Here is a 15,154-nt window from a genome sequence, read left to right as displayed (position 1 = left end):
ACATTAATGAGAGTAGTCACACTCATAGCACAGTTTGTGTGTTCAGCTCAGATTGCCTTGTTACATTTGTAGCACACAGTAGTTACTAGATTTTCTATCCTTTTCTATCCTGTACGCATAGAGACAACCTGTCAAGCTTTTTCTCTTATTTTCTTCTAGGTGGAGGGCCAAGGGAATTGTCACACCACACATTCTATAGCTTTCCCCACAAAAGCCAGATGAGTTGTAGCACTTTTCTTCATCATACGTGACACATTATCAATTCCTTTCCAATCTCCTTTAGAAAGAAGCACCTCATATCAGTGTGGTTGCTTTTGAGGTTCACATTCTGCTCTCTGCAAATAACAAAAGCGTTAGTGGCTGATGTCGACTCAGTTATGCAATATGGCTAATAATGGCTGTTTGGTGCTTGCAAGTATAAGTCCGCGTCATGTGATCCATTGTGTTTACAACAGCTTTGGTGAAATTGTATAATTGGTTGCAACGTCAGCTTTCTTTTTTCCGGATTTCGTAGTGCTGAATAGAGAACTGCATTTTATTTAACTTTGAAGCATACCTAACCGATGAATCTTTTATGATATCTAAAGATGTTGGAGTTGGAAATTTCTTGAAGAATATCGGAAGAGATAAAATTGGAAAGCAACATAACATAATTTTCAAGGACAGGAGAGAAATAAATTATATTTTAGTTTATTTATAATAATTAAGCTCATTATAATTAGCCTAATTATTTTCATTTTTGTATGTATTGTAAATAAATAAATTAGTTATATGCAACCATCTCATCAACCATTAAAAATAATAATATCATGTGTTTCGAACGAGTTGCCAATGACCCAGTATTCACATTGACATGGTACCGATGATAAAAATTCGCAATATCTTAAAAATAGTGGATTTTTAAGATATTGCTTTATTAAGATAGTTTATTGCAATTTACCATTCAGAAGCAGAAAATGTGAAGAAAAGATCGATAGAAGATGTCATGAAAATAGGGCATGTTAAAAAACTTATGAAAGTTATAGCTTAAAAGGTGATTCCTCTGACAGAAATGACCTGGTTTATGCTTCTAAGGGTTAAATAAAATGAATGCTTTTCTTTGATATTTTGGGTGAATGTCTTTTTGATACTGTGGAACCAGCTTTCTTCAAACTCTATATTCAAAAATCTCCAACCAGTGCAACAGCTTTTATGAATAGCATGCAAAAATTCTAGATGCGTTTTGTAGCAATGTGGGGGATTCTTGTTCTAGGCCAAAGATTCTTAACCTTCTGTTCTATCACCCCCTTCAGAAATATTTTTCTTTTATCATCCCCAACTTAAATCAACCCATACTATCCTATGTTAGTTTCCCATTATCTACCTCTTCCAGACTATTCCATCGCTCTCCCAGGAGGTGATATTGCCTACTTTAAGAATTTTTTAGACCAGTTTTTCCCACCAAAGTGGCCAACCCCAAAGCAGAATATTTAGCACTGTTCTGCGACGAGCCCTCAGCTAACTGGAAATGTTCTGCGGTAAAAATCCCTATTTAGGTAATAGTGTTTTTTGCACTTTTTCTTAAAATTCTTCCAAATGGTTCTGCGACGTACGTCGCAGATTTTGGCACATTCTGCTTTAGGGGTGGGCAATAATGCCCCCTTGGGGATGGAAGAGTCCAGGGGGACGGTAGAAGCTTAGGGTTTAGTACAGGATCCCATGAGTTGACTTGAGTTGGGAGAGATGAGAAGAAAAAAAATTTGAAGGCGGATGGAACAAAAAGTTTGGGAAACTATGTTCTAGGACAGAGGCCTTCAACCTTCTTCTAGTCGTGAGCACTGCCTGTACCCATCCTTAAAAGAGCACCCTTGTGTGGCAAGTTCGACATACAAATGCCTGAAATCAGGATGACTTCAATCCTTGAATGTGATTTTTTATAAGGTGTTTAATTGGAACGTTCATCAAGTGCTCGCGAGCGTGAAGACGAACATAAAACACTGTGGGGACTTCAGGGAGCCCCATGACGCTCGCGAGTAATGGGTTTAAGATGCCCGTTCTAGGCTATACTGAGTCTGTAAAAGTGTCCTAAAACACATGTGACACAATCTTTATACTTGAGGCTGTAGTATACAGTAGTATCTTCACGGGAAACATGAGAATTTTTTCTTTCCAGAAAAAAAGTGCAGTGCATCGCACATTCATAATAATTATATTTTACATAAAGCACTTTGACAATTGAACCCAATTTAAGTATATCACTAAATTGAGATTTTTGCCCTAGTGATTGGGTTGGGCGCATGAAATATTTGAATGACATGTAAAAATTACGTGAATGTAAACTTAATTACATCATTTAATATAAAGTACAGTAGAGATTGTTAGTTATTCTCCTCGTCCATATTATTAAGCCACATGAAGATTACTACTACTTAATCGTACATGCACCTCGTCATTGGCCCCCACAATAGTGGGACTGACAGTGGTCGAGGTCTGGGGTTTGAGACAATTATCATTTTTTGTTTTGTCATGCAAAAAATTCACTATAGAAGGAAAAATCTTGAAAAATCAGGCTTAGAAGAGGGGAGGGGCGCCAAAAATCCCAGTCTAGGAATCCTGCCCCAAGATGTTGGGGAGCACACACCTCGTGTGCATATATTCCTGTATGAAATTTCTAACAAATTGGTACATGCCGGAATGTGTTCTGAGTGTGTGTGTGTGGCCTCAACATATTTATGTTGGCAGGTGTCGTGTTATAGCTGGTGCTGCTATCTGTTATCCATATTTTGAAGTATGGATGGCAAATGCTTGAATTTCAAAACAATTCATGGGAAAAAAAATAAAAAAAATGGGTGCCAAGTGCAGGCATTAAGAAGAATCAAAACAATTGATAGATTTTTGTGGCAATTACTCAAAAGCTAAAAGAAATGAACCAAAAGCAATCAAACTACGGAAAATACTTCAGTGAAACTTCTTTTTGGAACAAATATTCTGCAAATATCACTTGAAGACTTACCAGATCTAAAATATTTAATGGCGTCCTCAAATGTAATTGAGTCATCTTCATTAGAATGGCTGATTTTTTTGCGCTTGTTATGTTTTTTGGAAGTATGGGGACGTTTCATGGCTGAGAATGTACATCAAATATACCTATATATCTATAGGTATTTATTCACAAAATGAGCTTTAGTAGTGCTAGAGAATCTTTGTCCACATAACCTGAAAATCAAGCAATATAAAATTACTGGTAATGTATTGAATTCCAAAGTGTATTGAAGAATCAGAATAATAAAACAAATTTAAAGGTTATTAATGGTGCAGTTATTAATGTCTCATCTACACTCACATTATACAGAATCGGGAAATATTATTGTGATTGTGTGAAGATAAGGATGGGCTTACACTAAAAAATTTTCATAAAAGTTGTTTTATAAAACATGTAAAATACAACCAATAGGCATATTGGTTACATTTCAGCAACCTGTTCGTGAGCAAATTTTCGAGTTTCAGTATTGTCATCAAAATTGAGAATATTCAGAAAATATTCTCCTGGATGTAAAAATTGGAGAATAATAGAGAATATTCATTGTTCTTTTTAAATAATTTAAATTTTTTTACTAATTTTGTTTATATTGTGAAATATAAATCAGTTTTAATTGCCTGAAACATTTACAACAAATCAATTTTCGGTATAATCAACCCCAACGATAACTTTTAGTTCGAGAATATTCTCCACGTCATGATGAGAGGTTTTAAAAGTTTGGTTATAAAGATTTTAGAAACCTTTCGATTAAAACCTTAAAAAATTATTTTAAAATTGGATAAATTTTCAGTAATATGTTTAACACAAAAGAAATTAAACCAAAGGTGATTGATAAAGGAAGTTATTCTTATACAATCACCTTCATTCTCAGATACAGAACTGTTGTTTTCTTCAATGTGTATACACTTAAATTCTGTATCACTCACATTTCTTTAAAAGTTGTGCAATTCAGCCCTGTTGGTTCTTGCTTTCAAACTTTAATACATCATTAATATAAAGTTCAATTACATCATTTAATATAAAGTACAGTAGAGATTGTTAGTTATTCTCCTCATCCATATTATTAAGCCACATGAAGATTACTACTACTTAATCATACACGCACCTCATCATTGGCCCCCACAATGATGGGAATGACAGGGGTCGAGCCTTGGGGTTTGAGACAATTATCATTTTTTCTTTTGTCATGCTCTTGATGAGCTGCTTTGTACTTCATGGCGTATACGAGAGCACTTTTCAAGTTCTTGTACTCGCCCAGACGCAACGCCTGCTGGATGTCGGGTCCTTGAAAAAAATCGACGAAGCGCTGTAGGGCCAGTTCATCCCTGATTTCCGGTGGATAATCGGGATATGCCAACTATGAGAACCTTTCGATGTCCATAGTCACAGCTCCTACAATGTTTCCTGGGTTCTCTGCTGCCTAGTCTTCAGTTGCAGCCAGTGGAAGTCTTTCAGGTAGTTCTCTCCGAATCTCAGCTTTAGTGTGTTCGTTAGAGCTTCATAGCTGGATCGGTCCTCAGCGGCAAGCGTTTGTAGCACTTCTGCAGCTCCTCCCTGGAGTGCAGCAGCAGCGGTGATCATCTCGAACTGGGTCCTGAAGATCAACCATGATGTCTTTCCGTCATATGTCAAGGGCCTGATGTTCGGACGCAGGACGTCAGCTATGGCTGGCAGGACTGGTGTGTGTCTACAAAAGGTGTAGGCTCTTCAATTCTATTTTCTAGTTCCTGTATCCGCTTTGAGAGCTTCTCGTTGACTGAATTCATTTCTCGGGAGAGTTATTCCATTTCAGCAACGGCAGTGTTTATGTCATCCTTCACTCCAACTATGGCAATGGCGATGTTTCCCTTTGCAGTGGCAACATCCTCTCTGACGGTAGCAATGGAGGGGGTGACATCTTCCTTGACGGCAGGGATGGATATGTTGACAGCGGTGACATCTTTTTTTTAAGTTAGTGATGGAGAGATTGACAGCGGCAATGGAGTTGGTGACACCGTCTTTCATGGCTGAGCTCGGTGACTGGATCTTCTCTCCGATGCCTGATTTCATCTGGCCCATCGCGGACATCAGTTGATTCAGCTGTTCTCACATCTCATTCGTGTCCATTCTTCTCGTCTTCATGCAAGTCTTGAATTATCCCACTTCTGACACCAAATTGTTCCGCATAATTTTCCACGGGACTTCGAAATTGCAAAACAAGAAGCAGTTCGACAGACAAACACAGATTTATTTACAGAACAGTAATTTACACGTATTTTAGAACCTAATCAGAGAGATAACTTTCTCGCAAAGTTCAATAACATCTGACTTTTCATCCAGTCACTCTCTATTTGAGCCTAAAATCTCACAACCCCCTACTATTTATAGGTCTGTTGAAACTTCGAGAAAAGGAACATTCCACAAAATTCTACTTTACAGTTTCCAAGTTGGCGGCGCCATCGTACGGGGGTGTTGAACCACTGTCTGGAGGGGCAGGACCTTCTAGAACGTTCCCAACAGTTCTCTGCTAATCGTAGGTATTTCCACCAAACAGAAACCGGTATCAACCGATTTTAATATTTCTGAGAGCCATCAAACAAATCGTGCTATCTATCATAACAATATAAAAAATAATATATGCTTAGAACTTTATCATTAAAATATAATAAATCTTTTAAATTAAGAATAAGAAAAGTATGAATTTTCACAATTTGCAAAAAACCATTGTTGATGGCAACTGCTGGACGTGGACCTAAACAATGGTTTCCAACGTTGATGTTAAGATATTGATAAGGCTCATTGTGCAAATTATTTGTGTTAATGTTGCGTTGATAGAGCATTATTACTTTTGTACTGCATAGATATACAGATAATACGAAAAATAATTTGACAAACAAAAATAGAAGTTTTCAATGCAGAGCTATCTATACTTTACTAATCGTAAATGGTACATGTATTCGGGACCGGAACTAAAGGGGGGCAAAGAGGGTAATTGCCCCGGGCAGAAAAAATATTAGGGGGGAAATAAAGAACACCATTATATAAAATTATCGAATTTTAAATTGGTGGGAGTGGCAAAAATCCTAGTTACAGCCTTGCATGCACTTGACCACTATCTATCGTGATGATAGATAGTGGTATATTTTTGTAAATCTGCGCCCCCCCCCCCCCGCAAAATATCCAACTATGCTCCAGGTGAAGTTAACCAGCAAATTTCTCAAAAAAGTCCTGTTTTTGTGAAAAATAAGTAATTTTGTGGGAAGGGAAATAATCTAGTTAGTTAATCACAAAATAACTCCTGGTACAGCTGAATGTGAGTGAAGTGGAATTACCCCAGTGCACAGAGACGACACTGCCTTCTATATTATTGAAGAGGTGACGAATCACCATCGATTGCATCACAGATTTACCTATATTCCAGATTACTTCTATCATCGTAGATGCGGTAGCAGTTGCCATATCATTCCACTACAAACCAGTCATTTAGGCATCTCAGGAACGATGTTTACCAACCCCATCGGATCGACATACAGCGCGACAACCTTGAGTAGACACTAAATAATCTGACTTGTGTTATTTAAGCGTGGTAAGCACAAACGTGGAGACTTTTTTCACACCAAAGTTAGCAACCTTGATAGCCGCTACAACGTTTGCTAGATTTGGCAACCTGACATCAAACTACATATTTTGTTGATTCAATTTTTTTTTAAATAATTTTTTCGATTGATTATCGCACATCTGATTGATTTCATGTAATAAATTTAATTTTTTGTGCAATTGTATGCGTTCTTTGTCCGTTAACTTGAATTGACTGGCGATTGCTTGGCGAGAAAAAAAATGTCGCCACGTTGGTGGTGATCACACTTATGGGAAATCAACCCATTTTCTGAGGGTACTAACACAGCAGATTTATAAAAGATGCCAAAGACAACGTAACGTGATGACAATTGCCTCTCGATGTAACGATATAATCCCTCTACAACCTTCCACGCGCAGAATATCGTTACGTCGAGGTAATATGTCCCAAATAGCAAAAATATTACTTACAAACAAGATCTGTAACTTACTAATCACTGAAGCTCTTCTCACGGGACCACGCAGTTTATTATATCACAGTATTATAATCACCACAAAATCCATTCTAGCAACCTTCCATTGGAACGAGCAATCACGAATGTTCACGTGAAATGATAACCTTGATATTTGCGTCTGATAAACATTCAACTTCAAGACGATAGTCAATAGTCAAACCATCTTTTATTTATTAAGAAGCGGTTTTAAAGATTTGTTGTTTTCTTTCGCCTGATCACACTGTACGTATACATACAAACGGCGCCCTTCTTTCAAAAAGATGACACAGATACGGTTTACTGAAGATTTCCGACGGTTATAAAAAAATGTTAGTTCATAAATAAAATAAATATTTTATTCGAAAGTTTTATTTAAAACTTTACTTGCTATTCTATTTTTAATTGAAAATACGTATACAATTTCTTTTTAATGTTTTTTATCATGTGATTGAGAATTAGTTTTATTTTTTTGGTTTTTTTTTTTTTTTTTTGTTCACTCGTGCAAGAAGAAGAAGAAGACGAGTCGTAAGGGTCAAGACGTCAGTGTTTGTAGTTCGTGGTGGAGATACGCTCTGTGCTTATTAATTTGTTCTAGTAAATCAAAATTGTTTTTCTTCGCTTCGATATCGTTTTTTATTGAGTAAATTTTTGATGAGAAACATTTCTTCGGAGTTTTAAATAACATAAGTGACGAGAAGAGCAAGAGCCTGTTAAATTTGTTTCAGTATGTATATTGCACTTATAAAAAAAAAATTATATTTTTCAAAGTCGGACTCATTGCTGTTCGTACCACGTTGGGTTTGAAATTGAATTCTTAACATCCATTTTTTCTAAAAATGAAGTGTAGTTGCGTAAGGGGTTGGTGTACCCTAGGTTCTGAAAGTATTCTAAAGTTCAAGTGAGACGGTCGACCCGGGCCTTCTTAATAACATCGGGGGGCCACGGAGCAAAGCTATTTTTTTTAAAGCTCAGCACGTGGCTTGAAATGCCTACTTACCAACCAACATGCTTACTCTCGAAAACTTGAACCATATCTCATTTTCATGATGCACCCGGGCCGTGCTCAGATGGGCCCCTGCGTTATGTCACTGCGGTCGACGTCTTTACGTCGGTGTAGCTTTCGTGTGTGCGTTACAGGAACAGATGCAGTATAATCCAGATCCCTTGGCGACTTTTTTCGGTGCTAAACACGTCCGACTGCCCGAGGAAAAGTCGCCAAGGCTGTGACTGACTACGGATGCTGAAAAAAACTCAGTGTAGTATGAAAAAAAATATAACCAGGACCTCTTTGAAATAATAAATTTATACAAGCATAAGTTTTTCTGGTTATCTAGACTCATTTAAAAATTTCCTTTGAAATAAGGTGTGGTCATTCTAGTTGTAAAAATAAATATTCTCCATAAAAAATAAAACCTGGACCCTCTCTTTGAAAAATAAACCGAACTGAGCACAAGTCATCTGGGTATCCAGACTCTTTAAAATAGTGAACTGAAATATTTCTTTATCACATTCAAAACGGAAGGGCAGAAGTTACAAAAAATAATATGAATAAATATATCGGGGGGAAAATACAACCTAATGGAAACGTAATCCTAGTAAGACAATGACACGTTTAGAAAACGGAAAACAAAATGATGCTATTTCAAATACTATTAAACAAAGGGAGACTCCATTTAACTAGCCTGCGTTACTAGTGCTACCTGGAATGGAAAATCTAAAAAAATTATACTAACCTGGTACCATTACGCCAGCCTTGGTGATGTACACCACCCTTGGCGATCTGGATTATATTGTATCTGTATCCAATATTTTTTGTGGTTCGCAGAGTATCGTAATATCAAGGCTTTATGTAGAATGAATGTGTTCACAGGTTATGCAGAGGCATATTTACAGTTGGGGCGGCTTAGGATGGGCTGTAGCCCATGGTGGAAAGTTTGTGAAAGGGGGCATATATTGGAGGAATGAGTGATTAAGCCAATTAGAATGGGAAAAGGACGACGTAATTTGTGCAGCCCACCATATATCTTCCACTACCTAGAGAGCGAGCGATTACATTAGTGAGTGACTTATAGAGCAAGTTACAAAGTCAGTGAGCAACCAGAAGCGTAACCTAGATAGCAAAGGATTGAGTGGGCGAGTGACCCATAGAGAGAGAAACAAGATCAGTGAGCAACCAAAAAGAGTGACGTATAAACTATAAGTATAGGTATGACCAAGAGTGTGTAAACATGGAAGTGACTATGACTAAACTAAAATCGTGTAAGTGTATGTATGGAGTGACTACAAGAGTGTATGTATGGAGTGATTAAAAAAAGAGTTAAGTGTATGATGGGAGTAATCAAGAAAGTGCAAGTATGTGAGTGACCAAAACAATGACTCAAAGGCAAAGTAAATTGATCGCTGACTATCTACAAGGGGGGGGGGAAGGGGACTATAGCCCAGTATGGCAAATTTGAGTAAATGATCAAGAAAGACTAGAATGGGAGAAGCATAACAAAATTTGTACCTCTTATGCAGGAAAACCCTAAATCCATCTGAGGGAGGTTATGACTAATGCTATTTTAATTTCTTGTAATTTTATTTGAAATTCAAAACTGCAGAACAATTTTTTATTTATACTTACACAAATCTTATATTTTGACTATTCTTATTGAAACTTTTTGAAGGACAAAAAAAAAGTTCATGTAGATACTAAGCTAACAAAAGACTTTATAGTCCTCCTACCACGAGATGTGATTTGGCTACTGCACGCCATGTCATGTCAAACGATTCCATTTTATCTTAGAAGGACATGCCAATCGTGAAAGCTCAGTCACTGATGAACTTTTCTCGATGTGCAATCGTTTTACCAAAAAAAAATTGAATTAAATCATTCGACGTGACATGATGCAGCGAAAATTCATCTCGTGGTCGGTAGACTATAGGTGTCTCACTCAACTTTCTTTGGGGTCTAGCATATGGGGAATATATGGGCCCCATGTAAAAATTGGGCTCTTGTAGTCATGTTAACATTAATTCATTTCTGGACTCCAATTCAGACACGACATTAATTTTTTTTTTGTGCTCCCATGTCAATGCTATGAAGATCTGACACTTAGGATTTTTCAAGCCCTGCTAACTACTTATTTATTACCATGAAAAAAAATTATGTAGGCTATTCTGTTTGAAATATTTTTCGACGCTTGTTTTGTGAAATGTATTTGGCAGTTTTCCTGAACTCAAAAGATTCAAAACTTAACTGTAAATTCACATTATGGAACGTGAAGCTAATATCTTATTGATAAAATCATATACAGGGTGTCCTTGAATTTATTGTACACCACAGCATATAGTCAGAGGCAGATTTAATGGCGGGCATACTGGGCGCCAGTTTTTTGAAGGGTCTCGCCAACTTTACACTTTTTCTTATTTGAGGGTCTCAACTGATCTTAATCCATCTGTATATATAGTGGTGTATTAGTGGATATTATATCCACTCGTACACCTTTGAGTAGGTTATAGCCGTAATACTAATTGTATCAGTTATTAGAGTTACAACTAGTTCATCGTATTCTAGGACCTAAGTGTAGGTTCGAATGCAGTTGTGTGGTCGTGCTGGACTCTCGTCCTGAGGCTCCAGGTTCGAACTCTGTTGACGGCATAGTGTCCACTGGCTGAAGTTGGTTTTCTGTGGTTTCCAGCTTCGAAGCGACATTGCAAGCAGATCTCCTATTTGAAAGTCTCTCCACAGCGAGCAGACTGGCCTACTATGCGATACTGGTATAACATGAAAATTCAAGTATTTCCATCTTTACTTCAAAAAATGTAAGGCAGATGGCAGCGCACGAACACGAAGCAAGCGCAACTCGACGTTAGGGCCACTCAAAACACATTCTGGCATGTGCCGATTTGTTTGAAATTCCATAGAGGAATGTGTACGAGGTGCATGTATGGTTAAGTAGTAGTAGGTTCAAATGTATTTGAAACCACAAAGCAATAAAATAAACAGTAAAAAAAGCCAAATTTTTAAAGTAGAATTCTTCAAAATATGCAGGTAATATTTATACTTTTTTGCATCTATAAACAAAATTATCTGCAAATGGTGAGTTTTCCTGTTTGCATGTACATTTTAAGTGTTTCTTAAATATTTTTCAGTGTTATCCTGTGGGGAAAGTATTTAATTTGTATTAAAGTTTGTCTTAAACAAGGGCTGACTGTATATAGGTTATCTCAAAAATTAAATATCTATTTTTTTTTTAAATTTTTAACAGAACATGATGGATGATATAGAGTTGAGAAACATTGAACCAAATCAGCCTCTTATTCGTTCTTTGTCAAAGAGCGAGTCTTTTTGTCAGGTAAAAAAAATTTTAAAACATTTTTTATTTTATTTTATCTTTGTTTTTCAAATCAGGTAAAATATAGTACAAACTGTCACGAAATTGATGGGAGCAAAGAAATTTGAAGAAATATATTTTTATACATACTCGTACATTAAAAAAGGTCTTTTATCTATTTATGTTGTTTCCATATTTGTTTTAGATTTGTTTTTAATTGTTGAAAGGATATTGCAAGGAATTCTGAACTTTGCTGCAATTTCATTTTTCTTCATGATAGAGAAATTACATCTTCCCCCCCCCCCACCCACACACACACACACACACATAGTTTCTCTCACCCCAAGTTTGTGTCTCTAAGTTATTTTCTGTCAAACAGCATTTATTGATGACTACATAGGGCTTTGATTTATTTTTGTCTATTAGTGGCATTTTTATATTACTTCTGTTTCAATGTCAATCCTGATATGTGTCATGTCCTCAAGTTTTTGTGTATTTATGAGTGACAGTATTCATTATCATGGTGGGTTTTAATTCTAATACAAATTTCTTTTCTCAGTTTCTTCAACTTCTGGAAGAAAATCAAATTTATGTGAACTAATTTCCCCCTTTTTTCCCACTATCATCTTAATTTTACCTTTGAGATCAGGGCTTCTTTGAAAGAAAATACTTCAAAACTAATTGATTAATTATTTTGTTTATTCAGTAAATACCTATAAGTGCATTTTCAGGTGGTACTAAAAATGATTTAGAAGAGATGTCGATAAGAGCATAAATGGGGTGGTGTGTGAGAGATGATTCTTCTTATAATGATATATACAAATACAAGGCCGTAACAGGCAAAAGGCGCAACGAGGTGACTGAAAAAGATGCCCATAACAAATATGGTTGTCTTATCTAAGTATGGGTAGATATCTATTTATCCCAACGTGTTTATCATATTTATTTTAAACTTTTCAATTGTGTTAGAATTTACTACCCCCGGGGGGTAAGCTATTCCATTTATTAGCAGTCCTATTAGAGAAACATTCCCTGCGACACAACCTAGAATTGACCCTTACCCATTGGTACTGGTGTCCTTTTGTCAAAACATTTGATTGATGGTGTATTAATATGATCCTGTCCATCCCGTTGAAAATTTTGAACACTTTGATCATATCCCCGACACCTGCATTCTTCCAGTGTAAACATCTTCAAAGAGTAAGGTCTCCATAGCTCTTCTCTGCACCCCTTCAACCAAGTCTATGTCCCTCTGTAGGTATAGTCATCAAAACCTTACAGTATACTCCAGTCCAAGCCAAACTAAGCCTTGGAGTACAAATACAACGCCACAACAGGCAAAATGCCCAACGAGGTGGCTGAGAAAGTGGAAGAATGACTTTGGGACAACGTGAAGAAACCTTTTTGAAAATAAAACCATGCATTCTATTCACTTTTTTTTTACCACCGCTGAGCAATGTTCAGAAAACCCAAGCCGCTCGTCCATGAGAATTCCCAAATCTGTGACCCTAGTTGCATTTGGGATAGTGACACCATTCAATTCATAAGAAGAAAGTGGGTTATTTGAACCAAAATGAGCAACTATGCCTTTGTTTCCTAAATATCATGCTCCATTCATTTGCTCATGCCTCCAATCCTGTTTAAGTTTGTCTTGAGGAACTCCCTATCACTTTGATTCATGACTACCTCTTAGTTTCACATAATCCGTGAATTTACTAACAATCCCATCGATACCCTGATTGAGTTTGTCTATAAAAAGTGAAAAAAGTATAGCGCTAAGGACACTTCTTTGAGGACACTTGTGATGCCTGTCCAATCAAAGAATTTCCCATCCACCATGATCTATCAGGATTCTATCCAATTCAGCAAGTTATTCCCCAATCTCATGTAAACGCTTCAAGAGTTTACCATGTTGCACCTGATTGAATGCCTTCTGGAAATCAAGGTAAATAACACTTTAAAAGGTAAAACTACATTTTTACCTTTACCCAAAGCCCTAGTCATGTGAACATAGATGCAAAGGAGGTTATTTACACATGCCTTCCCCTCCCAGAACCCATGCTGATTATTCGACAATACATTATTCTCGTCTATCCACTTCACAAACTGCCTTTCGATGATTTCCAAAATTTTCTAGAGGGAGTTCATCAAACTCACTGGACGATAATTGGACACAGCTTCTGTACTATCCTTCTTAAATATCGGAACAACATTAGCAAGTTTCCAATCCCTTAGGATGATTCAACAATTCATTAGAACATTCTCTGAGTTCTGTGGGATAGATATCATCTGGTCTGGTGGTTTGCTTGCACATACATTTTTTTGCAGATTTAGGACCTCCACATCTTCCACTTAAATATCGTTGAGGACTTTATTACCCCATGTAACACCCGTACATTGAGTATCGTTTTCTTTATTAAAAACTAACATGAAATAGTCATTGAAAGCACTACACGCCTACATTGCTCTGTACCCTGGATTCTCCTCCTTAAGAGTGGGCCAACTGTCCCCATATATTCATTATTGGTGTATTAAAAAAATGATTTTGGGTCAGAGCCCAATGTTATCGGTCAACCTAGTTTCAACTTCCTTTTTACTATCCCTTATCGCTTTCTTCAGCGCTTTTTTATCTGTAAACAATGATAAGTCACCTTGTACACTTTTACACTCTTTGAATGATCTTTTCAAGATAAAGGTTATGCATGCTATCTGTGAACCATGGGGGGTGCGATATACAAACACGCTTTTTACGAATAAAGGGTATTATGTCATGCGAAACAGAGGGTAACTTCGTCCTAAATTCTTTCCACTGACTTACCATCCCGACTGATTCTAAACGGTCTTTGAAAACTCCTGCTACATTTTGCTCACAACTTCAACGTTAGAAGATGGTAATATAATTGCATAATGATAATTCCTCTAAAATTATATGGTTTACTTGTTCCACATAATGATACAATACCCAGATTTTATTGTATTTTTATTTTCTCTAGGAAGAAAGAATTGACACTGAGTTTGGGAGCATTGTTGTTGCTGTTCATGGAGAAAAGAACAAGCCTTCTTTTGTGACTTACCATGATATTGGATTGAATCGTGAGACATATTATGATAAAATCCTGTTTGTTCATAGATTTTCTGAATTAACTTCAGAAATTGTGATGGCTTAAGCAGAGTGCCGTTAGTTGCAATGTGCAATAATCATAAATTGTGAATAGTATAACATTTATTAAAATATAAATTGAAGTTACAGTACTAACAAAATTTATAAATTACAAAAGAAAAATTAGATTTTATTTCTTTTTTTAATTTTACAATATTTAACTTATTGTTAAATACTCAGGCAAACTACAAGTAAATAAGGGTTTAATAAAATTGTGTTATGTATGAAAGCTAGATGGGACTGGAGAAGAATTAGGACACAACCAGAATGAAAACTTAGAGATTTTGTTGTAATTTGAAACTTTAAAAAAAATGCATAAGTATACAAATACAACGCCACAACAGGCAAAATGCCCAACGAGGTGGCTGATAAAAAGATGCCCATAAAAATATGGATGTCGTATATTTAAAAAAAAAAAGGAACCCAATTAAAAATGCAATTAACACAAATTATAAACAATATATACACATGATAAAATGTTATACAATGCCCATAAAGAATACTTATGGTTGTTTTATTCTAAGAATGGATAGCTTCTCGATTTACCCCAACATGTTTATCGTATTTCTTTTTAAACGTGTCAATTGTGTTACAATTTTACTACCTCCGG

General features: G+C 36.3%; 2 protein-coding genes across 4 annotated transcripts in view; one reads left to right on the top strand and one right to left on the bottom strand.

The window, feature by feature from the left end:
• The window catches only part of LOC149070646 (centromere protein I-like), a 111,229-nt gene extending 103,867 nt beyond the window's left edge, over positions 1–7,362 (bottom strand). Inside the window, exons 1-2 of one of the 2 annotated variants that reach the window (XM_089248963.1) lie at positions 7,066–7,362; positions 2,993–3,195 (exon numbers count right to left, since the gene is read on the bottom strand). In XM_089248963.1, the coding sequence (XP_089105089.1) occupies positions 2,993–3,101 (109 nt within the window). In that variant the 5' untranslated portion in view covers positions 3,102–3,195; positions 7,066–7,362. Of the gene's footprint in view, positions 1–2,992; positions 3,196–7,045 lie in introns of both variants that reach the window. The other variant, XM_089248964.1, reaches the window with a different exon arrangement.
• Positions 7,363–7,563: 201 nt separating this feature from the next.
• The window catches only part of LOC149070645 (protein NDRG3-like), a 59,805-nt gene continuing 52,214 nt past the window's right edge, over positions 7,564–15,154 (top strand). The window contains exons 1-3 of one of the 2 annotated variants that reach the window (XM_089248935.1): positions 7,564–7,792; positions 11,319–11,405; positions 14,378–14,477. In XM_089248935.1, coding sequence (XP_089105061.1) covers positions 11,322–11,405; positions 14,378–14,477 — 184 coding nt within the window. In that variant the 5' untranslated portion in view covers positions 7,564–7,792; positions 11,319–11,321. The remainder of the gene's footprint in view (positions 7,793–11,318; positions 11,406–14,377; positions 14,478–15,154) is intronic. The other variant, XM_089248934.1, reaches the window with a different exon arrangement.

Source organism: Pholcus phalangioides, unplaced genomic scaffold, assembly GCF_987345545.1.
Source record: "Pholcus phalangioides strain wild (caught in Gottingen) unplaced genomic scaffold, Ppha-v1.0 ptg000021l_1, whole genome shotgun sequence".
Classification (NCBI taxonomy): Eukaryota; Metazoa; Arthropoda; class Arachnida; order Araneae; family Pholcidae; genus Pholcus; species Pholcus phalangioides.
The sequence above is the reverse complement of the archived record's forward strand: the minus strand, read 5'-3'. Positions and strand labels throughout refer to the sequence as shown.